Genomic DNA, 27,853 nt, shown 5'->3' with positions numbered 1-27,853 from the left:
TACTTATTTAAGTGTGAACTAAACACTATTTATTGACACAAGTACTTAATAAGTACTCTCTTGAAAAAAAGTACTTATTTGAAAACATTCCAAATGAGGGTTAGTCGATGTTTCCACAAGATTGTGAATGAAGTAATGCACTTACAAGCTCATTTGCTTAAAAAACTAGAACCCATGTTTACATACTCCACAGATAATTGATGGAAGTGGTTTAAGGTAGGTAGATTACATATTTATTGTGGTTTAGGTTTAAATACATTTTGCCATTTCTTTTACATTGTTATTTGGTTTTGATGGTAAAATTGCCTAGGTTCTTTAGACCTGACTTTTATTAGGGTTAGGGTTGTGGATAAGCCTAGATAAAAAAAAATTGCAAGGGAGATGTTACAATGAACATGTTACGGGTATGTACACCTTAAATGCAATTTGTCCATATTCTTCCTAGTTGGGAGGTGCAGCTGATGGGAGAGTTCTTCGTGATGCAACCACTAGAAGACATAAGCTTAAATTTCCTCATGGTAAGCAATGTAGTCGAATGTATTTTATGATATTTCATGTACATTTAATAAGATAGCTATATTTAATCTAAGTTGCTACTAGGTTGAGGCGGGCCACACAAATTGTGAGAGATTTCTTGCACCTTTTAGGGATTAGAGGTATCACTTGAATAAATGGCACCAAGGTCATCAGCCAACAACATCAGAGGAGATTTTCAATCTGAAACATGTTGCTGCTCGCAATGTTGTTGAAAGGTGCTTTGGGTTACTTAAATTAAGGTGGGGCATCCATAGAAGTTCATTTTACCCAAACAAGATATATAATCAGATGGTCATTGCATGTTGTTTGCTTCAAAATTTGATTAGAAAGGGGATGCCTTTTGACCCTATTGAAGAAGAATTGTGTGATACAAATGGTAATACTGGTAATATGATAGTTGAGGATCCAATAGCAGTAAATTGAACCAGCTGATAGTTGGAATGATTGGAGGATGAACTGGGCAAATGAAATGTTCAATGAGTGGAGGGCAAGACATGATGTGGAGTGATCTATTTTAGTTTGGTATGTTAGATGTTAAACATGTGTAAACTACAAATATGAACTATGGCTTTTGTTGGACATGATACTTAAATTTTAATTTCATTTCTAGTTGTTTACATGTTATCATTTACATGTTTGTGTTACTTGTTTCAAATATATAATTTTATAGCATTTTTGCACAATGCATGGTGTATATTGTAGAATCATGGCAAGGAATGCATCATCTTGACAACTTGATTCACAAATCACAAAAGGAACCAAAAGGAAGTGGACTTTAGAAGAGGATGGTATCTTGATCTCATCAAAATGGGAATAGCTATTTGCAAAAACTTGAAAAATGACTACAAGGAAGCTACCAAATACAATGTTTAAGGCAAAACCACATATTGAGTCCAGGATTAAAACATTAAAAATGAATTAGAGAACAGTCTACGATATGATATATGGAGAGGGCGATAGTGGCTTTGGGTGGGACGACAATAGGAAAATGGTTATAGCTGAAGCTTTGGTAGGAGCTCACTAATAGGTTGGTGTTTTGTGTATTTATATATTTTTAATGGAGTAGTTCTTTTTTCTTTATGTTATGGGGCAATTAACATTTTATGCCTTCTTAAACAATCATAAAGATATTGGGAATTACAAGACTTGAATTGCTTGCCTTATTTTGAGGAGCTATGTTCAATGTAAGCCAAGGACCGTGCTATAGGAAAAGATGTATAGACAGCTGAAGATAGCTTAGAAGGAATGACAATAAAGGGTCAAGGTAAGAAGGATTAAACTCAAATTGATGAAGAGAATAAAAATGAAGGTAATGATACTAATGACAGCACTTCACAAAATCAAGCACCAGCTAAAAGGGGTAAATCGACTTCATTAAGGCATAAGAAAAGAAAGAACTTTAAAGAAAATGCACACAACTGAATCAATAATGAGTGCAGCCATGTTGCAAGGCAATGACAAAAAAGGTTGATGAGGAGTTGAGCCAAAGTTTTGGGACTGAAATGATTATCCAACAAAAGTTTCAAGGGCTTGATGGTGCGTTAAGCGAGATTGATGGATTAACAAGTCATGAGAGGTATATTGCTTCGAGTAAGATTTTGACTATCCAAGTCAATTGTTTGTGCTTTTTAGTCTCTCGACACTTGACGAATTAAAGACTAGCATGGACAAGAAGATTTATTGTGGATCATTGATGCAATGGCTGCCCAAGTCTTATATGTTACTAACCTTTAGTTGTATTTGGATATTTTTATAGGACATGTTAGATATTTATGAATGATTATGTTTTAGTTTTTTGAATCTCTCCGCTGATCTCAAAGCTTTCAGCTGGCCTCTACTGCTGCTAGAAGGAAGAACAGTCCCAGCCTGCTGACAGACAACTTGGGATTTGCCAAGTAGAACTATAAGCCCTTAAAGAGCTTTCAATATCGATGTAAGAGAGCTTTAAAGAGATGCTCAGCTGCTCTCTTGAGTTAAAACAAACAAATCCTAGGACATCCTCCTAATTTTGCTCTAATTTTGAAGTATTTGGGCCAACTGGACCAAAATTTGTGTCTACCGCAAAAGTGAATGGGCTAATTAAAATTATGGATTGAGCATTTTTCTTTGAAATCCTAAATAGGAGAAATCCATATCACAAGTAGGATCACAATCCTAAGAACTTAACAATCCAGATAGGATCCTATTGGGATTCTACTTGATTGAGCTTCTTTCTAAAATTCAAATCAATTTAAGGAAGTCTAGATCATAAGATGGTAGGATCACAGGATCCAGATCAGGATTTTGATAACCATGGACACAACTAATTACCATAAAGGCAGAAAATAAAGCATAAAATAACCTACCTGCATTAGTGCTTCTTGGCATCTTCCCACGCTGCAGAGACAACGAGCAAGATCATAATAAAGTGCAGCAGAACCCACTATTCCCCGCCTCTGCATGTCTTGAACAGCTAATACAGCCTCATCCGTTTTACCTTCTCTCCAAAGAGTGTTAACAAGAACTGTACATAACATGAAGTCATCAAAATATGGTAATTCCGTGAAAATACAAACTTAATGAGAACACTCCCGAATGATACCTTTATAATTCAAAGCATTTGGAATAGAGGACTTCTGCATCTTCCTAAAAAACTCATGAACCAAGTTGTATTTACCACATGCAAACATTACCTGCTCATAAAAATAAAAGAACAATAATAAAAAGCCTTCACTGAATATATATATATATATATATATATTATATAAAAATTTTCTCACCATTACTTGAAAATCATCAAAATGTATGCTCCTATGTGCATGGCTTAAAAATTGAAATGCATGTTCAAAAGTCTAGATAATGCCACAAAATCACTCTTGTATATTATAATACTATCAATTTTCATTATATATTTATAATTAGGATATTAATAATAAATATCAATACAATATTTTATTTTATTTCAATATTTAATATAAAAATAAAATAGTAAATCAAGGATCATGTCACAATTATATCTTTGTAGTTTATTACATAATAGAATTCTATTATTTTTCTATATTATATTATAATTATAACATATGAAAACTGTTAAAGCTTGATATAGATTGTTAGCCCACAACCTAATAACTTAAGCTTCTAGGTAAAGTGGTAATCTAACATGGTATCAGAGTAGGTTACTAGGAGGTCTTGGGTTCTAGTCTCCTTGCCCATGTTTATTGTGTGATGTTATAATTTTCTCAATAATGGGTGTTAATTATTGTGTGCTTATCTCTCCATGTGCTGTCGGGCTGCACGTACGGGGGAGTGTTAAATCTATACATTGTTAGTCCACAACCTAATAGCTCAAGCTTTTTGGAAAAGTGGTAATCTAACAAAAACAGAGTAATGCTATTCTACACCAACGTGACAGGTGAAGGGCGGCTGAAGCAGAGTGGGCCCCACTTGCCTCAGCCACTCTCTTCTTGCCACATCTTAGCCAATCCCATAAAAACAAAGATGATATTATCATATCATTGTTATTGCTACTAAATTTTTTTATTATATAATTATATTTAATGATATCAAAATTGTTATGGCTTGATATGTATTGTTGGCCCACAACCTAACAACTTAAGCTTCTAGGTGCAATGGTAGTCTAACATTGTATCAGAGCCATGGTTTTCAAGAGGTCTGTTAAGGCTTGATATGCATTCTTGGCCCACAATCTAACAGCCCAAGCTTTTGGGTAAAGCGGTAATCTAACATGGTATCGAAGTTGGTTCCCAAGAGATCTTGGGTTCTAGTCTTGTTGCCCACATTTACCATGTGGTGTTTAAAAAATTATCATATTCCCTATCATGGGTGTTATTTATCATGTATTTGTCTCTCCAAGTCCACGAGCAGGGGCCTATTAAGGCTTGACATACATTGTTGGCCCACAACCTAAAAGCTTAAGCTTCGAAGTAAAGTGGTAATATAACAAGGTCCTAGGTTCTAGTCTTATTGCCCTCGTTTATTGTAAGTTGATTAAAAAATTATCATGTTCCAAATATGGGTGTTATTCATTGTTTGTTTATTGCTCTACATGCAATCATGTAGGAGAGTGTTAAGGCTTGATACACATTGTTAGCCCACAACCTAACAAATTAAACTTTTAGGTGAAGTGATAAATTAACAATAATATTAATATATTCTAAATATATTGTATTATATAATTTTATATTAAAGTATACTTTTTTTTATAAACAAAGAATTTCATTAGAAGACAAAAGAACAGATTTATGTAAATACTTGTGTATGCATGCATATGTGTATGTATATATCAATATGTGCATGGATATGTTATGCATCTGCATGCATGCATGCACATGTATATACAAGTATGGTGAGTGGGTTAATACAGTGCTTCTAAAATTTCTTATCATTTCAGCCAAATTCAAAATTTGATTCCAGGTTAAGAGACAGGAATCAAAAAGTAGGCTAAAAATGGAATCCAATTCCTCCATGGAATGGCAATTGGAATGAGATTCCCACAAACCAAACGCTAGGAATCGAACCAACAATCCCAATAGCTGATTCCCAATTACCAAACACCACCATAACAGTTTCAAAAAAAGGTGGAGCAATTTTAAGAAAAATGATAATTCAAATATTGGTGTTACTCTAGTCAATTTAACACCAGTCAATGGAATAGACCAAGAATGATTATTCCCAAATCTCATCATGGGAATGCCTATTCCCATGCTAATCATGGTGATTAGAATAATTAATTAATTCAAAAATCAACTAAATGCACTAAATCAAACATTTCTTCTCCATAACAATCTTCGGATACAAGAGATATTGTTTTCAAATTGTTTTATAGGTTAGAGGGCACTAGTGTTTTATGTGAAGATGCATCTTGGGGTTTGGGGGGAGAGAGGAGGGGTGGGGTGAAAACCAAGGGCATCATTCTAAAATCAGTCCAATGGGAAAAAAAAAATGAAAAATGACAACCACAAAACAACAGCAACAAGCCTTAAGTCCAAATGAAAAATGACATAATAAAAAATTATATTGAATGTTAAAATTACAATTCTGATTTTAATAGATGAAACATGCAAGTTATGCAATATCATAGAGCCACCACAATTGGCGATCAAGAGGCAATAATTACCTCCATAACAAGTCCATATGTTGAGCTGGAAGGCTGTTGGCCTTGTTGCTTCAACTGCTCCAATACCCAAAATGCTCCTTCCCAATGCTTCCGCTTGACACAAGCATTCAGAACCTACCATACGCATAGATATAAAATATCAAATTGTGCAATCCAAAGTCTTAACAATAAGGCAGCAACCTCTCCATTAACTTAATGGTGATGCCATACTGATAAAAGATACTTAATATAGCTCTCTTTCCCATTGACATGTTGGATGGGAGTGACAATTGGCTTCGAGTACAAGTATGGACCTATTAGAAGTCTGAATACTAGTTATTCTGTCACAAATAAAATCCTATACAAAACCTTCATTGAGGGTATCTGTCAAGGGAGGGGCTAATTTTCCCTGGAGAGCTACGCAATGACAAATTCTCCAAACAAAGTGGCTCTTTTCTTGCTTTGGAAGCAACATTAGACAGGGCACTGACCATTGAATATTTCCAACAAGGGTAAAAATTGTAAAATACTTCTGAACAGATGCTTTCTTCGCAAAAAGGTAGCTGCAGTGTCGAACCAGTGCAGCACAATTTAGTTCTGTCCTTAGACCATACATTTCCAGAATTGGCTTTAACTTTTGCTAGTTTCTTACTGAAAGTAGGTGGAAGACTCCTTCCAGAATCAGGGCTTTTATTTGGTCTGCTATCCTCAACAAGAATGTTAAAGTGGCAAGAGCCAACAGGTATATTTACCCTGCATTTGGAAGCATGGATTCCAGGCCTTGGATTTGGATTTGTATGGATTCGAACAAAACATGGTATAAAATTGTATTAAGTTTCTTCCAAATCAACCTGAGATCCGTGCTCCCAAACACTACCTTAGATTATATATAATTATTTGTGGGAGAATCATTTGTGTCATACGAAAAAACTTTTAAATATGTGAGGCCTGGAAAGTCAGCATAAGTTTCTCTCCTCTGGCCAACAGTTCTAGCTCTACTCTCCTCTTTCTTCTTCAGCTTCCTGCCCTAACCCTAATTATTATTCTTTTCACTAATCAACTTACGCCTTTCAGGTTTGTAATATGGTATCACAGCAATCTTCTGATTGATATGCTTGTCTCTCTGGTTTAACCGCTAAAAACATTTCCTGTTGTTTAAAAAATAATTTTACAAAGAATATTATTTTCATTGAGGCCGTGCCTTGGTGCGATGGCAAGTTCCTCCGCCTCGGTACAGGTGGTCTCGGGTTCGAGACTTGAGAGCAGCCTCTCCAAAAATGGGGGTAAGGCTTGCCGACATCCATCTCTCCCAGACCCCACTCAAAGTGGGAGCCTTGTGCACTGGGTACGGCCTTTTTTTTAATATTATTTTCATTCAAAATATACATAGAATATATGTTGTCACCAGATGACTGTGATTGACATGTAATGTGCCTTTATTTTGTCTGTTTGTTATCATGGCTATTTCTTTTGGACTTCTAGCATGTTTTCTTCCAAGTATGATTTCTCACAGGTGACGGTAGCTGCTGGTTGTGGTGGCTGTTACTGTGACTATGGCCATTTCTTGAATCCCTAGAGAGAACTTTTCCATCTCTGTGACTAATCCCAATGTGCGGACAGGGCTGCTTCATGTCTGCTAGTCTCACAGCAGCTTAGTTGCTGACTTCCCATGGTTGCTGTCCTCTTGGATTCCTGCTAGCTGCTGTAATCTTCCTCCTGCACATGTAACTGATCTGGTTTTGTCTTGTTTTTCTGGTCAGATTTGTGCTGTGTTTTGTGTTGTTTCAAGGGTAGTTCCAGTAGAATCTATAGGGAAAATCTTGGCTGTGAATGTAAATGTGCAGATTGCTGCCTTTAGTTGGCTCTTCCTATTATTTTTTATGGTTTCAAGAAATGAGGGTTACAGAAAAACAACAACGCAAGTCTAAATATTTGCTTCATTCTTTGCTACATCCTGGTTCCAGAGAGTGGCATGCTGCTTGTGCAGTTTTGAAATAGCATGGAAGCAAGAATTGCCAATGTGATGTTTTACAAAATCGCCAAGCTCTTTGGGATGATCTTCGTGAGAATTTCATACAAGAATCGAACTCGTATTTTTGACTTGTATGCGAAATTTTTCAAATTTGACCAAGACAATAGACCATTATCAAGAACTATAATACTTGTGGAAATACCCGATCCTTGATTTTCAGGGATACCGCTGCAGCAATTCTGATTTTATTATTAGTTCACTACATTAATTTAGGAATAAAGAGATTCTGGAAAATTCCCGATATCTCTATTAGTTTGTTTCCTATTTTGTAGTTTCCTGATTTTGTGATAATTAGTATCTTGTTACCAAATATAGTGAACGGAACTTTTCTTCATTCCATTATATATACAGGCTGTACATTTATCAATAAAAAAAAAAAAGAGAATTATTTTCTTCTCTAAAATCAACATGGTATCAGAGCCACCTCTGAACCGTAGATAGATGACAAAACACAGGATGACAATGGCTCAGCAAAGTCAATCCTTCTCCAAAGTCACCTCCCATCCTGAAACCTCAGCCACAGGCAGCAATGGAGGATCAGATGGCAATCTTCTGCCCATTACAGGGCACAAACTCAATAGACAGAATTAGCTTCAGGGGTTACAATCAGTAATGTGTGCATTTGCAGAAAGGGAAGAGACGGCTACATCACCGGAGTAGCAGCCCCACCAAGCAAAGAAGATCCAAAGTACAGAACATAGTAAGAGAACAACATGATGATGCCCTTGCCTATCAACTCAATCACAAACGAAATAGGAAAAAAATTCCTATTGTACGTGACTGCAAAGGGCATCTGGGACGCAGCCAAAGATTTGTATTCTAGCTTTGATAACTCACCCGAACTGTTCGCTGCTGAAAGTATTCTGCACAATCTACGCCAATAGGATCTCTCAGTCACTCAATACTTCAACACTCACACGGAATTGGCAGATTTTAGACATGTTTGAAGAATACGATTGGAACTGGCCAGAAGACAGAATCAACTATCAGAAAATCAATGAAAAGAAAACACTCTTCTGTTGGGCCTCAACAAGGACATTGATGAAGTTCAAGGAAGAACCATGGGGCTGAAACCGCTACCTAGTATTCGAGAGGCGTTTTCAGAAGTTCGCATAGAAGAGAGTTGAAAGAAAGTGATGATCGGACCACCTACTATGGCCCACAGCCCGGAAGGATCTGCATTCTCGGTTCAAGGGCCTCAACATCAAACTGGAGACAGCAGACCGAAAAAAGGACGACCATGGTGCGATCACTGCCGGAAGACAGGTCACACCAAGGAGACCTGCCGGAAGATTCATGGAAAATCCACCAATTGGAAGCCCTCACGTCCATTCAACAACAGATAAAGCCATGGACATCAGGCCTCCTGTAACGAGAACCACACACAGCCAGAACAGATTATTCAGCAAAGAACAAATGGAACTTTTGCAAAAATTGATCAACCAGAAAAAATCCTCCAATACCTCAGTCATTGGAACCGGTAAAGGTAATTTTTTAAATGCTCACAGTGCAACAAGAGAAAAGATCAGCCTGTGGATTGTGGATTTAGGAGCATCCGATCACATGACTGGAGATGCAAGGATTTTAAATACTTATAGTCCATATAATGAAAATTTTTCTGTCAGAATTGCAGATGGGTCTCTCTCAAGAGTAACAGGGACAGGTTCTGTGGTTATATCAAAGAACCTCACCCCAAACTCCGTCCTCTTAGTCCCAAACTTAGATTGTAATTTACTTTCTGTTAGCAAACTCACTCAAGAGCTTAACTGTGTTACTAAATTCTTCCCTAACTCATGCGAATTTCAGCACTTGAATTTGGGCAAGACAATTGGCAATGCTAAGATGTGCTCAGCGCTCTATATCCTGAAGGTTGGTGATCTTCCGGAACAACAAACTCACAAGGCAGATTCAACAAGGCAAACAATCAGTCCACAAAAATTTCTTTTTCTGTTTCTCGTTTCAATAATGACAGTGCAGTTATGTTATGGCACTATAGACTAGGTCATCCAAATTTCGTGTACCTTCAAAAACTTGTTCCCTCATTATTCAGCAATAAAAATCCAAAAGATTTTCAGTGTGAAGTTTGTCAATTCGCTAAACACGCCTGTAACCCTTATCCAATTCAACAATATAAAAAATCTCATCCATTTTCAATTATCCATAGCAATGTTTGGGGACCTTCACGTATCAAAAGTATTACTAGGACTCACTAGTTTATTTTATTTGTAGATGATCTCACTAGGATCACTTGGGTGTTTCTCATGAAAGAAAAATCAGAGGTTGGGCAAATCTTCAAAAACTTCAACACTATGATTCAAACCCAATTCCATACCAAAATACAAATCTTTAGGACTGCTAATGCAAATGAATACTTCAAACACATTCTCGGAGATTACCTACTAAGTCAAGGCATTATACACCAAAGTTCATGTGTCGATACTCCTCAACAAAACAGAGTAGCGGAAAGGAAAAATAGACACATTCCAGAGGTTGCTAGATCACGTATGTTTTCCACTCATGTCCCAAAACACTTCTGGGGGGAAGCCATACTCACAGCAACTTTTCTCATAAACCGAATGCCTTCTCGTGTCTAAAACTTCCAAGCAACTTGTCAACTCCTTCACTCTTATCCCAACACCCGAATTGTCTCAACGATACCACGCAAAGTATTTGGGTGCTCCGTGTTTGTCCATGTCCACCAACAACACAGAAGTAAACTCAACCCCAAAGCACTCAAGTGTATATTCCTCGGTTACTATCCAAACCAAAAAGGGTACAAATGCTATTCCCCGGTTACAAAAAGACTACACTTCCATGGATGTTTCTTCTTTAAATATCAACCTTACTACCCCAAATCTGATATTCAGGGGGAGAATCTCATACAGGAATACCAGCTCTGGGATATTGATGCCACAACAACCAACAACCACCCAATTCATCAACTCACCATCGCTCCTATCTCAACTACTCCTACTCCTACTCCAAAGCACAGTACCAAACAGAAACAGAATCTGAAAATCTTCACCTCCTTCAACTCCTGTTCAACTTCCCAACCCTGCAACCAATGGTGAGTTCATCGTATATTCTCGGAAGAAGAATATTCAAGAAGATTTAGAGCAAAAAGCACCTCCCGAGCAAAGTCAAGAATCTAACCCAAATGCAAGAACACATGAAACTTCACCACATAACGCTAGCTCTGATTTCATCACTAATGAGTCAGTCTACTACTAATGACCTTGATTGTCTCATTGCTTTAAGGAAAGGTAGGAGGTCATGTACCAATCATCCAATCTACAACTTTGTCTCTTATAAAGGGTTGTCACCTATTCCAAACATTTGTGGCAAATCTGAACAAAGTGCAGGTTCCTAAACCCATTCAAGAAGCCATTTCAGTTCCGGAATGGAAGACTGCATTATGGGAAGAAATGCAAGCACTAAAGAAAAATGGAACTCGGGAGTTTTCAAGCCCACCGAGTGGGAAACATCTAGTGGGATGTAAATGGATATTCACCATCAAATACAAGGCTGATGGAAACATGGACAGATTTAAAGCGCAGCTGGTTGCAAAAGGGTTCACTCAATCATATGGCATTGACTACCAAGAGATGTTGGCTCCAGTAGCCAAATTAAACACTATTCAGGTACTGCTATCATTGGCTGCCAATCTTGACTGGCATCTTCACCAACTTGATGCTAAAAATGCCTTTCTTAATGTAGACCTTATAGAAGAAATCTACATGGACATTCCTCCTAGCTTTGGAACACAGGAAACTATGAATAAGGTATGTAAGCTCAAGAAATCCCTTTATGGACTGAAGCAATCCCCGAGAGCTTGGTTTGACAGGTTCAACAAAATAGTGAAAAAGAAGCATGGGTATTCTTAGTGTCAAGCAGATCACACTTTGTTTATCAAACACTCAACCGAAGGAAAATTGGTGATTCTCATTGTGTATGTAGATGACATCATCCTAACAGGTGATTATGAAGATGGACTGATCAAGCTCAAAACCTTAATTGCCAAAGAATTCGAAACCAGGGATCTTGGGAGCCTAAAATACTTCCTTGGAAAGGAAGTAGCCCAATCAAAAAAGGGAATTTCAGTGTCACAATGGAAGTATGTACTAGATCTTCTTAAAGAGACAGGAATGCTTGGGTGCAACCGGCTGAAACACCCATGGACTCAAGTACTAATCTTGGAGCTAATAAGAACAATGTTCCAATGGACCAAGGCAGATATCAAAGACTTGTTGGGAAGCTAATTTATCTCTTGCACACCAGACTTGATATTGGGTTTTGGGTTAGTGTATTCAATCAATTCATGAATGATCCGACTGAAGAACATATGGAAGCTATCAACCGGATACTGAGGTACCTTAAAATGACACCAGGTAAAGGCTTGTACTTTAGGGAAAACACAAGGAAAGATATTGAAGTGTTCGCTAATGCTGACTGGGCCGGATCAATAACTAACCGAAGGTCAACATTTTGGTTATTGTACGTATGCGTGGGGAAACCTAGTAACATGGCGAAGTAAGAAACAACCAGCAATTTCTCGAAGCAATGCAAAAGGGGAGTTTAGAGCTATGGCACTTGGAATTTATGAGGGAGTATGGCTGGAAAGACTAATGAGGGAACTAGGAATCATCACTTCTGAACCAATAAAGGTATTTTGTGACAATCAATCAAATTTTAACATTGCAAAGAATCCGATGCATCACAACAAGACAAAAAATAAACCCCTTCTTCCTTCTCCTAATATCCTCAACGGCTTCATTGGCGATCAAATTCGCGTCCACTATCTGTCTTTCCCCCACAGAAGAACTTTGAGGCTTAGTAATAGACTTATCAAGAACCACACCCAACCTTCTAACTAGTACTTTAGTGATTATTTTATAAACGGTGGATACTAGACTAATAGGTCTATAATTAGAAATCTTGATAGACCTACTTTCACCAAAGTAATGAAGGTAGAGTTAATACTCTTACATAAAATCCAATTCCACTAAAATTCATTAAAACCCTTCATCAAGTCATCCTTAACCACCACCCAACAATCTTAAAAAAAAAAAAAAAAAAAAAACACCAACATGAGTCCATCCGGCCCCTAGAGCTTTATCCTTATCCATCGTAAAACAATAGATCTCACCTTCCTCTTCCTCGAAAGGTCTCTCTAGCCAAGATATCTTATCACCAGGCAAAGGGTACCACTCCAACTATTCCACCATCAGTCTATATTCACCTTCCTCAGAAAACAAATTACAATGAAACTCAATGAATCTATCCTACTATTATCCAAGATATTCCCCCCCCCCCCGGTGGTGCAATCCAAATCCAACTCCCTAATCAAATTTTTCCTCAATTTCCTACTTGCTAACCTATGAAAAATTCTAGTGTTACAATCACCATCCCTTACCCATTTGGTTTGGGCTTCGTCTTCTACCTCCAACATCTGATTTCCTTAAAAATCACATGTTCCAAATCATTCATTCTTTAAAGATATTCTTTTCAACTCCTCCCCCAAGAGAATAGTACTTCTTCCCCGCTATCTATCTCAGCCAACTCACCTAGAATACGATTCGCCTAATGTCCCCGAACACCTCCCTATTCCACTCTTTTAATTTGTCTTTCAGCCTCTTCAATTTCTTCATGAATCTAAATCCTTCCCCTTATCCACCTCCTCACTCCAAGACTCCTTCACCAAAGGCTGAAAGGTTTCTTGTTCCAGCCACATATTTTCAAATCTAAAGGGATAGGACCCCAAGAAACCTTCCTAGGTTCTAGCAGAATAGGAAAGGGCTTAGAAGTGGCTCTAGGAAAAGTGATTTAAGAAAGATTAGGGAACTCATCCTCCCACTCGGTAGAGAAAAGGAACCTATCAAGTCTACTAGCCACAGCCCTAGCCCTGCCCACCAACTAAGAAAAATTTGCATTACTCAAAGGAATATTCCTCAAACCACCCTCCCTAATAAATAATCAAATTTTCGCATTGTTGGGGTAGCCCTCCCTCCCTCTTTCTTTTCCTGGGGAAATCTCATCACATTAAACTCGCCCCCCACTATCCACTTAGGGGAACAAAAGTCAAAGACAAAGTATAGCTCATCCCAAAAGGAGCTCCTTAGAAAAAGCCCAGAAGGACCATAAACTAAAGGAACCCACCATTGACCCTAGTCGCTCACCTCTAACAAGATAGAAAGAGAAAATAAACCCATTAGGCTGTCCACCATGGATATGGTATGGGTGTTCCACAACACAAGAATGCCCCCTGCCAACCCTTGAGAGGGTACAAAGACCTAGTCCTTGTTACGCCCATCCCAAAACCCCCTAATGACCTTCCCATTGACCAATTCAAGCTTAGTCTTCCTGAATCAAAACAATGCTAGGAGAACTCCTTAGAAAAACCTCCCTAACCAAGCTTCCCTTCCCAACATCCCCAAGAACCCTAACATTCCATCTTACAATCTTCATAATTTAACTCATTTACCCCCTCTCCTTGTTCCCTTTCCACCCTCATAGTTGATGAAAGAAATCAGATTGTTTATTTCTTTTTAAACTTTCTTCTTTCCTCTCACGTATGTTTTAGGACTCAATCCCAATCTAAGCTACATTCCGGCAGGGCTCATAAGTTTCAAACCCAGATCATTCAAGAGTTCGTTTCGATCTCTATAGTCCCTCTCACTACTCTGTAGACCAAAAAGAAAGGAATTGCCCCTAGCAAGACCTTCCTTGTGGCATACAGCATCAAAAGAAAGAGAAGACTAAGAGGGAAGGGAAAGGAAACCTTTTCCAAAGCTGAATGAGTTTTGATTGTTTAAAGGAATAGCTGCCTCTGCCCCTTCACCAATACCCCTCCCAGCATCGCAAAAATTTCCAACAAGGTCCACCTTTACAAGAGTATGCTCAAGACTAGGGGACAAAGGCCCCTTTTCAATCAACTCTACGCCCTGGTCTAAGTTGTTCTTTATAGTATCATTATCCTCTTTCTTAGTGTCAAAAGATAAATGAAGAGTCACGTCTCCTAGATGTTGAGTGTCTTGTGAGGGAAATAAGCTCATCTTTGGTATCTCCTTGTCTTCAATAGCAAGAGTTCTCTCTGAGAATTGGTCCCAATCACACTCTCCTTCCATAACTAAATCAGCCTGCAGCTGGTCGACCAACAAACCATTTTCAAAGATGCAGAAACTGCTTAGATCATCTTCCGAGTCTAAGAACTTTTCCTCAACTTCGTCGTCCCTAACTCCTTTTGCTACCTCAAAATAGAATGACATTGGAAATAGAAGGCTTGCAGCAAAACCGCACACAGATCCCTTTCTGCAAGGTTAAACCTCTTCCAATTGATTGCTGTCTACCGGAAGAAGCTTCACTGCCTCTTTATCTTCACGATCCCTAGCCCCACCTGAATTTGGAATTTTAGTTGGTCAGCTCCTTCCTTATCTGCAGGGACTATAGGAGTTGGAGAATCTCCTCTATCTCCATCCATCACATTGATTCTCGCAGGGCTTAGGGTTAATGGGCTTCCTACGTTAAATCGAGTGGGAGCCTGAAATTCCTTTTGAGTTGGAAGGGCAGTCCCCGTATTTTGTCTAACAGCCCCTTTCGCCAAAGTTTTGGATGGCCCACTATACCCCAGCCTAATCTTCTCCTTCCCACGCCCTGAATTAAAATAGGAAACAAAGTTGAAAGTCAAACTAGGAATGAAAGTTGTCCTTCTACCGCAGAAATCACAGGATTCACCTCTTTCTCTCCCCCTCACTGGCGTTGTTCTGATAATGTCAGCAAAGGTTAATTTCTCCAATAGCCTCAGCTCCCCACTCCACTTCTTTGAATGCAACTCATGACCAATGAAGTTCAAAGAGCCACATTCTGTGTACCAGCAAGCAGCCCTCCCCCCCCCCCCACAATAGATTCGATTGTAAGATTCACAATATCTTTGAAAATTTTTCTCCACCCATTGCTACTCTCACCTTCAAGAATACGTAAGGCTTGGCATTTTCGTCCTTCCATCCCCTTCCCCATGCATAGAAATCTCCCCTTCCCATTGGATCGCAGCGTGATGGTAACCCTTGCACCTCCACTACAGAGTATAGACCTCCTCGAATCAACTCTTCAGCATCTCAAATACCCTCACAAATCACCCCTAAGCCTTGATGATCCAAGAGAACTCCTCAATCTTCAAAAGGATGTAAGAGAAGCGTTTCCTAGAGAACTCCGATATCCTGACAGCCAAGGGATCGAGGCGATTAGTGCACAAGGTTTTGCGCTCCACCTTGATAGTCAACTTACTTCCCCAAGCGAACTTTAGCACCTCCGTAGTTTTTAGCTCAAATTTTGTTGGTACACCCAGTTTTGGCATTCATCTCTTTACAATCTTATGTCATTCTAGATACTTTGTGCACTATCGAAAAGGAAAGTCAAACAAGCCCTAAAGTCCAAGGATGACTTGTCGTATGGAGACACGATAGTCTAGTGGGAAAGAGTGACAATATTTGACAGGGATTTCTGGTCGGTTGAGCAAAAATAGGGTGTGGTTCCTGATGGTATGTTGGGGCTTCAATTAAGTTTTGAGTTGGCCTATTACTTATTTTGGTGTCCCCTTAGGAAGTTATCCTATTGCTACCTCATTTCTATACCAGTTTTGGAGAGTGGCTAGGAGATTGGATGGGTGAAAATGATTGTTCACTTTAGGAGGTCATATTACTTTATGGCCCTTGTTTTATCTTTCCCACTTTAGAATTCCTGTGAGGGCAGTGCAAATGCTAGAGAAGTTGGTGAGGCAGTTTTTATGGCCAGGCATTCACGAGCAGGGTAGAGATCATCTAGTAGGTTGGGGCTGTTGGGCAACTATAAGTACATCTAAAAGGGAGGGGGGCTTGGATACAGGTAATTTTGTGTCCAAAAACATCTATTTGGGGGGGAAGTGGCTATGGTGCTTTCCCTTTGAAAAACTAATTCCCATTGGCATAAGGTAATTCATAGTGAATCTGATTTGCTACAAAATGGGTGGCATGCTAAAGTGGTTGTCAACTTATTAGAGTCTTGGCAAATTTGTGCCACAGATTTATCGTTCTTTTTTTTTCTTTTTTCTTTTTTTTTTCTAAATGACCTATACAAAGTTGGTAATGGGGAGAGAAGTCATTTTTGGGAGGACAATTGGGTGGGGCAGACAGCTTGGCTCTTGCATATCCTTATCCTTTTTGGTTATCAAATCTTCATGAAACACCTGTTTATGCTTTCCTCCTTTTGTGAGATGATGAGATTTCTTGAGATTTCATTTTGAGAGAGACTTTAATAGGAGAATATTAATGAGTCTGTATTCTTGACTAACTTGCTTGACTCTTTTCATGTACATTTGGGGAGTGATAAAAGAGTTTGCAGCTTAGATTCTTCTAGGGAATTCTCTTGCAAACTGTTTTCTCTTACCTGATTTGTGATCCTAATGCTGGTCCTTATTTGAACTGCGATCCTTGAAAAAATCAATTCCAATGACTTGCTTCAGAAGAGAAGGCCTAATAAGGCCCCGTCTCCAAACGTTTTTGTCCTTTTTTTGAGGAGCGGGAGACTTGTTCACAATTTTTTTCTGGTGCCCCTTCACTTTGGCTGTTAAAAATTAGTTATTTGGTATTGTTGGTGAAGACTGGGTTTGCCCACTCACGTTCAAGGCCTTTTGTACTTTTATGTTTAGGGGGTTTGGTCAGGGAAAGGATAGGAAAGCTCTGTCGCAGTGCACTGTTATGTCAATCATTTGGTGTGTTATGTTGGACAGGAATGCCACAGTTTTCAAAGCTATGGCTACTCCTAGTAAGTTGCTTTGGAGTAGAGTGGTGTATTTTGCATGGCTGTGGATTTTAGAAAATGGTTTCTTTTGTCATCTTCTCCAGAAGACTTACGAAGGGATTGGTTGACTACTTGACTTTGCTTCATTGAGTTCGCTTGCTTTTGTTTTTCTTTGATCCTGTAGTTGTTTCCTTTTCGTAAAGGGAGAACATTTTGTTCCCCTTGATTTATTTTTCTTCTCTTCCATGTTGTACCTTCTTTCCTCTTCAAGTACAACTGTTTGTTATCAAAAAAAATATTAACACTAAAATAAAGAAACCAATTTTTAAATGATTCAAAAGGATGGAAATATGGCCAGACATACCCAATTAAAAGGACTCCTGAGTCACCAAGTGCCAGCATGATTAAATTATATGAACAAGTTACAACCATTAAGACTTGGAAATATTAGATGGTAAAAAGTATCTAATCCCAAAAAATTCTATAAGAAAATTAACACTGAGAATAAAAAAAGATAAACAACAGCAATGTGGATAGATCTTATAATAATGAACCATCAATGCAAATACAAATCATCATTTGCCAGATTAAATTTATTTATTACTTACAGAATTGTAAACAACAATATCAGGTTCCAACCTCGGGTCCCACTTCTCAAGTATCTCCATTTTGTATTTCTTCTTGGGCAGAGATCGCATGCAATCAATCACATCAAAAAGTTCCTTCATATGCCCTGCTTGTCCGAGAGTAACGGCAATACAATGATAAGCTACTAGGTCGGGATACGAAGACATATGTTGCTGGAAATGGAAAAAGAAGAACAAATTGCAGATTAGGGGTCCATATTTACCTTCCCTCTTCCCTAAAATAAACCTAGCACATCAGATTTTTTGTAAGGAGCATGCTACACTCAATGACACAACTGTGAATTACCTGCATTGCATAAAATACATTCAATGATTCCACAGGTCTCCTTGCCTTTCCAAGTACATCAAGTGCCGAGGTGTAAATGTATCTGGATTTAAAAAGGAATATATAGTCAAAGGTCAACAGCGACTCATTTAATTACATATTTTCAGAATGAATGTATTTTAGGGAAAAAAAATCGTAAGCCAGAAAATGAAAATATTAGAGCTTATTAAGAAATCAAGGCAGACACACCCTGCTCACCAGCAAACGTTAATAGTTCTAAAAAGGTTGCAAGTGTGCCAAAAGACTCAATTCAGAAAAGCTATATTATTAGTTTTTTAGTATTCTTAAGAAATTACCTACACTACCCCAAAAAAAAAAAAACTGTTAACGCAAATGCACAATCACTATATTAAAACACTTGAAATATACAAATTATGTGGATGTGGAGATGCCCAATAAAGACCACACCAAAATCTGAGAGGAATAAAAAATTCACTGAAATGAAAAGCAGGACCTGCCTAGAACCCTACAAAAAGCAAGTTTAATCAGTTTCAAGTCATGTTCACGTGTTCCAAAAAAATTTTCTTCAGAAGCATATACTTGTGGTTCAACTTTATATATGTTTCTTAGACTTTTATAGAGCTTTCTGAGCCTAAGCTTGAACACTCATTTGCTTGGTGGAATTTGTCCTGGAATGAACAGAAAATCTCCCCCAGAATGCTCATTCCATTATTTGCTTGGATAAAAACCAATTCAATGGTTTTTCCATTGGAATGCCTATTCCTCTAAATAAGAGAACGAGCATAAAGTCCCAAAGGGATCAGAATGCCCATTTCATTCCCACTCAATGACCCCAAAATGCCATTTGACAACTTCCATAATCGAGAAAACAGAAAGTATATCTCTCACTGAAGAAGATTGATCAACCCAAACTTCTAGATGAGTTAGGCTGCACATCCCAAAATGATGTTGCAGCACCCCCTTCTTCAGCTTCTCACTTTTCTCTTTGATCATGCTTTTCCCAACTCACCATAGCAACAGCAGTGTACAGTCATGACTCCAACCTTCTGGAGATTATCAGGGCTGCAACTACAAGTAGGTCGTAGATGCCAATTTGATGAATGGCTATTTTAGACATTGAAGGCAATGATTCAATGAGTATTGGTGGGAAATTACTTGTACTGCATCATGATGTTTTATTGAATATACAAATGGTTAATGTTCAATAATTATTTGATTATTTAGGTTCTTAGATCACTATTAAATATTAATTATTATTATTTAACTCCACCTCTGATCCATTCAATGCCCTAAAAATCATACATAGCCGGCCCCAAGTGTAGTAACCCGACCCTGAAAATAAATAAATAAATAAATAATGAATAATAAATAAATAAATAAATCAATAAAGAGATTTTGGAAGAGATATTTATTTAGATTACTTAAAGGCTAAGTTAAGTTTTATTCTATAAATTCTCTCATTCTCTCTCTCTTTCATTTTCTCTCTCCCTCTCTCTCTCTCTCTCTCTCTCTCTCTCTCTAAGATCCTTCGCCGTTTGTCGTCCGTTTCGACGATCGAAGGTTCCTACATGGATCAGAAGGAGAAACTCTACAACTATAACAGATCAGATTGTTGCTTTGAAGATTTTCTGGTTTTCCCCAAAAATCAAGGTAAGGATCTGATTCCGATTTCAACTAGGTATTTGTATAGTAGTCGGGATTGCAGTGAGGTAATATTCTGTGGTTTTTAGGTTTCGAGGATCCAAGGTCGTTGTTTTGGACCAAACCATTCGTGTCTTCATTTCCGGGTTTAAGGAAAGGGGAATTTGATTACAACAGTCATTTTGGAAAAACTAAACAACTAAAAAGCTAGTTTATACTTATATATTTGATTTAACTACTTAGTTGCTAAATTCTACCGAGTAGAAATGTCGATTTTACAATTTTACGGTTTTTGGTAAAAACGAGGATTTTGGCGTATGATCTCCAAATCTTACAAAAATCACTTAGTTGCATTTATATTGTAATAGGAGATGCTTGAATCCTTTACTTTTCCTTTCAAATGATGTTTACTGGATTTATATCATTTAGCGAATTTTTGGACTAAACTCGTATGATATATGTTGAAATGGAAATGTATCTATACTATTGATATAGATTATGGGAACGGAGTTCCAATTTGTTATACTGAGTATGTGGAAAACAGAGGCAGGTGATACACCGAACTGTATTTGTGAAAGGGGTAAACCGAGTGGATAGGCGCCGGTTTGAACCCGATGTGATTATTTGAAATTGTGAAAATACTGGAATTGCACAGGTTACTATATTTTGTTATAAATAGTATATATGATAAATGGAACCACAGCTTGCTACTAAAGGAGTTGAAAGATACTCCAGTAATAGGAGTTGAAAGATACTTCAGTTAGAAGTTGAAAAAACTTCAGTTATGGGGTTGAAAGATAACCCGCAAAGGCAGGGAATATTCCTCAGCTAGAAGGGTACAGTGCAACCATTCATGTTTAAAATCAGTTTGTGTACATAGATAGTCGGCTAGCAGGGGTAATGAAACCACTGGTGAATTAATAAACCAGATGGGGGCAATCGGACTATATATAGATACTTGACATATGCCTGCACAAACAGAGCATCGTTGGAGATATCAGTGCACAACCCGTGCCACGGGGTAAATAGGCAAAACATGTATGACAAGCTAGTAGTTGTTCTAATATTCATATGCATGATTTAAATACTTGATGTGCAGATAAATGTTATACAATACAGTATTATAAACAAATGTTACAAACGTATGAGTTTGTATGAAAATATGCATATATGCAGTCACACACTGTTGTAACACTTTCTTCCTTACTGAGAGGTGTCTCACACTATTATACAACCTTTGTTTTCAGGTCCATCAGTACGTCGGTCCTAGTAGCTAAAGGTACTGGGGAGATTATTTTTGGTTAGCTTACGTAAGCATTTAAATCTTGTATTAAACCTAGATGAAAGCCCTTTTTGGAGGGTTGTAATAACAAGATTTATTCTATGTCTGGTTTTATGTAATTGTGGATGTATTAGTAAACTCTGGTATAAGACAAATAGAAATCCCAATGGATGTTTATGTTTTTCCACAACATTTACATCGAAATTATGTATGATTTATACCCGTTTGTCCTTGTTTAGGGCGGGTTGTTCGTGCATGTTTATCAGATACAGGTATTCCGTATGTTCAGTAGCCACCTGGGTCCGTGTAAAGGACCGGGTCATTACACCAAGCCCGGGTAAAAGGAGGAGGGTTGCACTAGGCAGCTAACAGCCAGCATAAAACTTGTCAGATCACTATGACATTAGCAGAAAAGGATTCATGCAGCCAACTCCACCAAGGATTCAGATCACCTCTATTTTTTTTTTATTTTTTTTTTAATCCTAGAATGGAAAATAAGTATAATATTATAAAAATTAAACAAAAAAAAGAAGCACGTATTAGTAATTTTACATACTCCATCAATGAACCTGCTAACCAAACAGGACAACTGGATTCATCTTTCAACCAGGGTAAGGTTGTATGTTCTAACCAAACAATGCAATTGGATTCAAAAATCTAACCTCCATTCTATTCCGACGCCAACTCAATTCCAATGTCAATTCCGCTCTACAAACTAAATGTAGTGAGAGCCATGGTTTAAATTTCAACGAAATTGTTGAAATTTCCATCAAAATTTTTTATTTCCATCACCCTCAAAATCAAAATGGCAGTCAATTTCTGTCTTGCATAATATTAGTCTAAATCTCAACGAATCATCTGAAATTTATCAAAATCTCAAAATTTTAGTGCAATTTGTCGAAATTTTAACTATACAATGAAATTTTCTCGGAATTCAAATGAGAGATTTAGGAGTGAAATGAAATTTCTCTCTTAATTTGTTTTATTTATTTTTATCGGAACAAAATATTATTACAAGTGCTTTTAAAATTATATGAAAAAAAAAAAAACCCTTACGGCAACATTTTATTTAACCATTCATGTCTTGATTATCATATTTGTATAATAAATAATATTTAAATGATTTATGAATTTCATTTGCATTAACTGAATATGTTTAATTTACATTATCTTACAAATATGTTTGATACACATACTGTATTATAACTTTTCCACCTCATATACAGCACGTATGTATTTTAACTTGTAATATATTAGTTCTAAGACTTGCATTATTATGTCTGCTAACCATTTCAAAAGTTTCACATAGAATTCCATGTTTTATTACTAATTTCCGTTATTTTTTCAAATGGAAATCGAAATTGACATCGAAATCGAAATTTTTGTCAAAAATTCCATACTTTTGGAGCGTCGAAATTTGAGTTGAAATCGAAATTTAAGACCTTGGTGAGAGCAGACCTTGTGTCCTTTCTTGGTACTGGTAGAGCTTAGAATATATTACTGGACCTTTCTGGATGGGTATTCAAAAGTGTTCACTCTGATTCAACAAGTCGAAAGTCCTAGTAATTCTGAACCAATCAATAAATAAGAGGTACTTGGTTGCACCTTCTAGGGACCATGATAAAATTAAGTGTCAAAGTACTGAATCTACTGATCACTCAATCAAGCTTCAAATTTGTGAATGAGCTTTTAGGTGTCTTCTGATAAAAGTAAGTATTTCAGTTCTGAATACTGATTCAAGTTTTAAATTAATGGACTGGATCCAGGACCACTTTGAAGCTCTGAAAACTGAACAGATAGTTTGACATTTAAATATATATAAATATAAATATTTAGACAATTTGTTTGTTTGAGAAGCTTAATATCACAAGAGAAAAAATATACAAAAAAAAAAAAGGAATCTTGTCCATTTACAGATGACACAAAAAATGGATGTCTCACAAATTACCAAAAGAATGAAAAATATTCAAATCACAGGGAAAAAAATTAGCTTCAAGTATTTGAATCAATTAAAAAAATTGCATTTTACATTGTTAAGGCCTAATGTATATTGTTGGCCCACAACCTAATAACCTTAGCTTTTAGGAAAACTGGTAATCAAACATTGTATCATAGCTGATTACCAGGAGGTCCTGGGTTCTAGTCTCCTTGCCCGCATTTATCATGTGGTGTTTCAAAAATTATTGCATTCCATTTCATTGGTGTTGTTTATTGTTTGTTTTTCTCTCCACATGCTGTCGAGCTGCACATGTGGGGGAGTGTTAAGGCCTGAAATACATTGTTGGCCCACAACCTAATAGATTATGCTTTTAGGTAAACTGTAATTTAACATACATATTGCAGATAACAATGGCGTCAAATACTGGAATCAGAGAAAAAAATTACAGTGTGGCCTTTTCTATAGAAATAATAATAATAATAATAATAATAATAATAATAATAATAATAATATATTATTAAAAAGAATGTACAGAGGAGAATAAGGAATCCTCCTAAAACAAAAAACTAGAAGAAAAGATAGCAATCAATATAACACAGCCATCCAATCAAACTGTACATCCACAAAACACATTCCCTTGAAACAACCTGCTGCAAGAGCCCATAAAAAAGCCAAATACTGAATCCTATCTCAAATCAAAAACCTAGGAGTTTTCTTCCCCTTAAAAATACTAGTGTATTCCTAAGGTTAAGCTGTCTTTACCCCTGCCAAAACCTAAAAATGAAATGGTCAGCAGATCCTCCAAAGAATCTGAACAAAACCAATATTCTCCAATAATACCAAATAATGTGTTCCATGCCCTCCATGAGAAAGAACAATGCATAAACAAATGAGAGATAAATTCAGAACTTTCATGGCAAAGCATGCACACATCTAGAGATAATTCCTTAGAAGACCTCCTACTCTGCAACACACTGTTAGTGTCGAGTGTTAACTCTATTAATACCAACCAACCAAATAAAAGCCTTAATTTTAGAGGGTAATTTGGCATTGCAAAATACTATGATAGAGAAAAAAGGTCATGTTCTTCAAAAATCAACGAAAAATTTACAAGAAAAAGTCCCTCGAAGAATCCAGAACCCACTTCCACACATCCTTTCAACTGGAAGGACAGCATCCATCCAAAAAAAACATCAAATACAATAGTTCCTCTACCTCCCTCTCATTAAGAAACCTACAGGAATGGAAATCCCAGAATGAAAAAAAAAAAAATTATCCCATTAGATAGCAGGAAAAAAGAAACAACCCCATGAGAGTGCCCCTCTTAAGCATCCAATATCTATCAAAATGATGGAGATAAACCTAATCGCCAGACTAGAGATATAAGTGACTGAGCATCCAAATACCCATTTTCTGTCAGTCGTTCCTTCAAGTTGAAGCCTGGAAGCCTTCATTCACGTGTTCAATTTTCGCAATCAACCCATTTGATTTACACACCATCCATCCAAAATAGAAATTAAAAATTTTATAAAAAAGAGAAAGAGATATGATTATTAGTTATTGCAAAGTTGCAGAGTTGATATAGGAGAAAACAAATCTAAACCATCCTCACTAACCAGAGGAAAGAACTGGTACAATTGGAAATGTTGCAAGAAATTTTGACAAAATTTGTACAAATTGACAAGAAATTTCAGGAAAAATTGGAAAAACTGAAACCAATTTTTGAACCACCTCAACCAATTAAAGTTTAGAGGAGAGAATCACTGTTTGATCTATGCGGAGCTCCATCATTCCAAACCAATCAAAGAAGAGGAGACCTTGTTTTCACTGCACTTGAAAGAGAAAGAAATCAGACGAGGGACAAGGAGCATCATTGCAGAAGAGGGAAGAGGAATCAGTTAGAGAGGGAAAGTTTGCATCATTGAACAAGTGTGCAGGGTGTACAGCAGCATAGAATTCAACAAGAAAATGAAATAAAATTAAGAAAAACTAATAGGAGGTGACAGAAAATAAATGGGAAAAATAAAGAGAGGGAAAATCAAAGCAAGATCAATTTAGGGCAAGTTCTCAATACTTTGATCTGCCTCTAAAATTGAAAGAAAAGTTAATAAGATAGTTGTAAAACTATGTTATAAAGATCAAAATATTAGGCAACTAAAAACAACATATTCAAATTTCCACTAATAACCTAAAATTAATTGGAATCTCAAAACTTCAGCAAAAGTTATCGAAATTTTAACTATAGAATGAAATTTCCTTGTTATTCAAATTTGGATTTAAACCCAAAATGAAATTTCTGATTTAACTTATCCTCATTTTTTTTTGGAACTAAATATTATTACAGAAAAGATATGAATAGCCTTCAAGGCTTTGAAATCATATGAAAAAAAGTTAACTTTAATATTAGAAACAACATTTAATTTGACTATTTATACCTAAATTATCTATATTTGTATAATAAATAGTATTAACTCTACTTGTGATGCACTCGATGTCCTAATCTTTTCACACATAGCTAGTCCCAAGCTTAGAAAAAGGATGGTTGCGTTAGGTAGCTGATAGCTAGCGTAAAACTTGTCAAAACACTACGATACTAATCCTTGCCGATTATTCATTGGGGCACCCCTACGAACAACACTTTGTACTTATACCACCTGAGAGTAGTGAAAAGTGGGCAAAGTTAGGGCTAGGTCATTGCCCCGAAGGACGTGCCTCAAGTACGATGTCAAATATGTGAGGATTCTCGTGTCATTCTAGACGTGGGCGGGTAAAGAAGTTAGTTCTGGATACTAGGATTAGATTAACAACTTCGAATATAGGGTCACTCACGAGTAAAAGCATGGAGATTGTGGACGCAATGATAAAAAGAAAAATTAATTTAATATCTACCTTCAAGAAATTAAGAGGATAGGGGAGAAAGTTAGAGAAATTGAAAAATCAAGATTCAAACTTTGGTACATTAGAAAAAGAAAAATTTAAGAATGGGGTAGGAATTATTGTACACATAGACTTAAAAGATAGTGTTGTAGATGTCAAAAAAGTAGAATTATAAAAATCAAGATGGTCTTAGGCCAACAGATAATAAATGTCTTTAGTGCTTATGCTCCTCGAGTAGGCTTAGCAGAAAACCTGAGACAATTTTGGGAAGATATGGATGATATTATACAAGGGATATCAAGGACTGAGAAATTATTTATAGGAGCAGATTTGAATGGACACTTTCAAAGGAATAATAAACATTATGAGTACATGGAGGATATGGATATGGAGATAAAAATGAGTTCGAGGATATGATCTTAGACTTCAACATGTCATATGATTTTATTTACAATGAATACTTGCTTTAAGAAGAGAGAAGTAACATTGATAACCTTCAAAAGTGGTCAAATAAAAGTCAAATAGATTTTTTCTAAACTAGGAGGATAGATTGTTTATTATGTAAGGATTGTAAAGTTATCCTAGGCGAAAGCTTAACTACACATTATAGAGTTCTAGTGTTAAACATATGTATTAAGAAAATGGAAGAGAAAGGATAAAATAAATCAGTGCAAGAGAACTAGGTGGTGCAACCTAAAGGGATAAAATATAATAAAATTTAAAAATAAAATGATCATAGATGGTGATTGGACAATACAGGATAGTGTAGACACGAACACTCTTTGGAATAGGAGAGCTAGCTCTATTAAAAAGATAAAGAAAGAGATTTTAAGTGAATAAGAGGAAGATTCTCAGATAGTAAAGAAACTTGGTGGTGCAATCAAGATGTCCAAAAAATTGTAAAGACAAAAAGAATTTGGTATAAAACATGCAAAAATCTAAAAATATGGAAATCTTTGAAAAGTATAAAGAGGCGAGAAAAGATGCAAGAAAGGTTGCCGGTGAAGCTAAACATAGATCATTTAATAGTTTATATTCTAGATTAGATACAAAAGAAGGGGTAAGAGACATTTAAACTTGCTAGAGCTACAGAAATAAAGAGTAAAGGCATAGGTAAAGTGTATAAAAAATGATGATGATAGTGTCTTGGTTAAGGAAGAAGAGATAAAAAGATGGCGAAGTCACTTTAGCAAGCTATTTAATGAAAACCAAGTAGAAGGCTGAAACTTAGAATTGACAAATGAAAAAAAGGGCTAAAAATATGAGATTTATTTGCAAAGTTATCGAAGTTAAGTTTGCACTAAAAAAAATGAAAAATGGAAAATTTATAGGACTAGTAACATCCCAATTGAAGTTTGGAAATGCCTAGGTGAAAACTGAATTTTTTGATTAACTAATTTATTTTACACAATTATAAAAACTTAGAAAATGCTAGAAAAATGGAGGAAAAGCACTTTAATACCTATATACAAAAATAAAGGAGATATTCAAAATTGTAATAACTATCATGAAAGTAAACTTATAAGTCATACAATGAAACTCTAGGAAGGGTAGTTGAACAAAGATTAAGGTTATAAATGAAGGTATCAAAAAATCAATTTGGTTTTATGCCTTAAAAATCTACTACAAAAGCTATATATCTTTTAAGAAGATTAGAAAAGTTTAGGAAAAAGAAGAGGGACTTGCATATGGTATTTATTGACTTAGAGAAAGTGTATGATAGGGTATCCAAGGAAGCTCTGTGGT

At 36.6% G+C, this 27,853-nt stretch overlaps 1 protein-coding gene across 3 annotated transcripts in view; it reads right to left on the bottom strand.

The window, feature by feature from the left end:
- The window catches only part of LOC131166415 (pentatricopeptide repeat-containing protein At1g30610, chloroplastic), a 90,149-nt gene that overhangs the window by 27,094 nt on the left and 35,202 nt on the right, over positions 1-27,853 (bottom strand). For 2 of the 3 annotated variants that reach the window (XM_058124941.1, XM_058124943.1), the window contains 5 exons: positions 18,369-18,450; positions 18,044-18,235; positions 5,654-5,767; positions 3,119-3,209; positions 2,883-3,040 (listed from right to left, as the gene is read on the bottom strand). In XM_058124941.1, coding sequence (XP_057980924.1) covers positions 2,883-3,040; positions 3,119-3,209; positions 5,654-5,767; positions 18,044-18,235; positions 18,369-18,450 — 637 coding nt within the window. The remainder of the gene's footprint in view (positions 1-2,882; positions 3,041-3,118; positions 3,210-5,653; positions 5,768-18,043; positions 18,236-18,368; positions 18,451-27,853) is intronic. The other variant, XM_058124942.1, reaches the window with a different exon arrangement.

Source organism: Malania oleifera, chromosome 10 (assembly GCF_029873635.1).
Source record: "Malania oleifera isolate guangnan ecotype guangnan chromosome 10, ASM2987363v1, whole genome shotgun sequence".
NCBI classification, from domain to species: Eukaryota; Viridiplantae; Streptophyta; class Magnoliopsida; order Santalales; family Ximeniaceae; genus Malania; species Malania oleifera.
The sequence above is the reverse complement of the archived record's forward strand: the minus strand, read 5'-3'. Positions and strand labels throughout refer to the sequence as shown.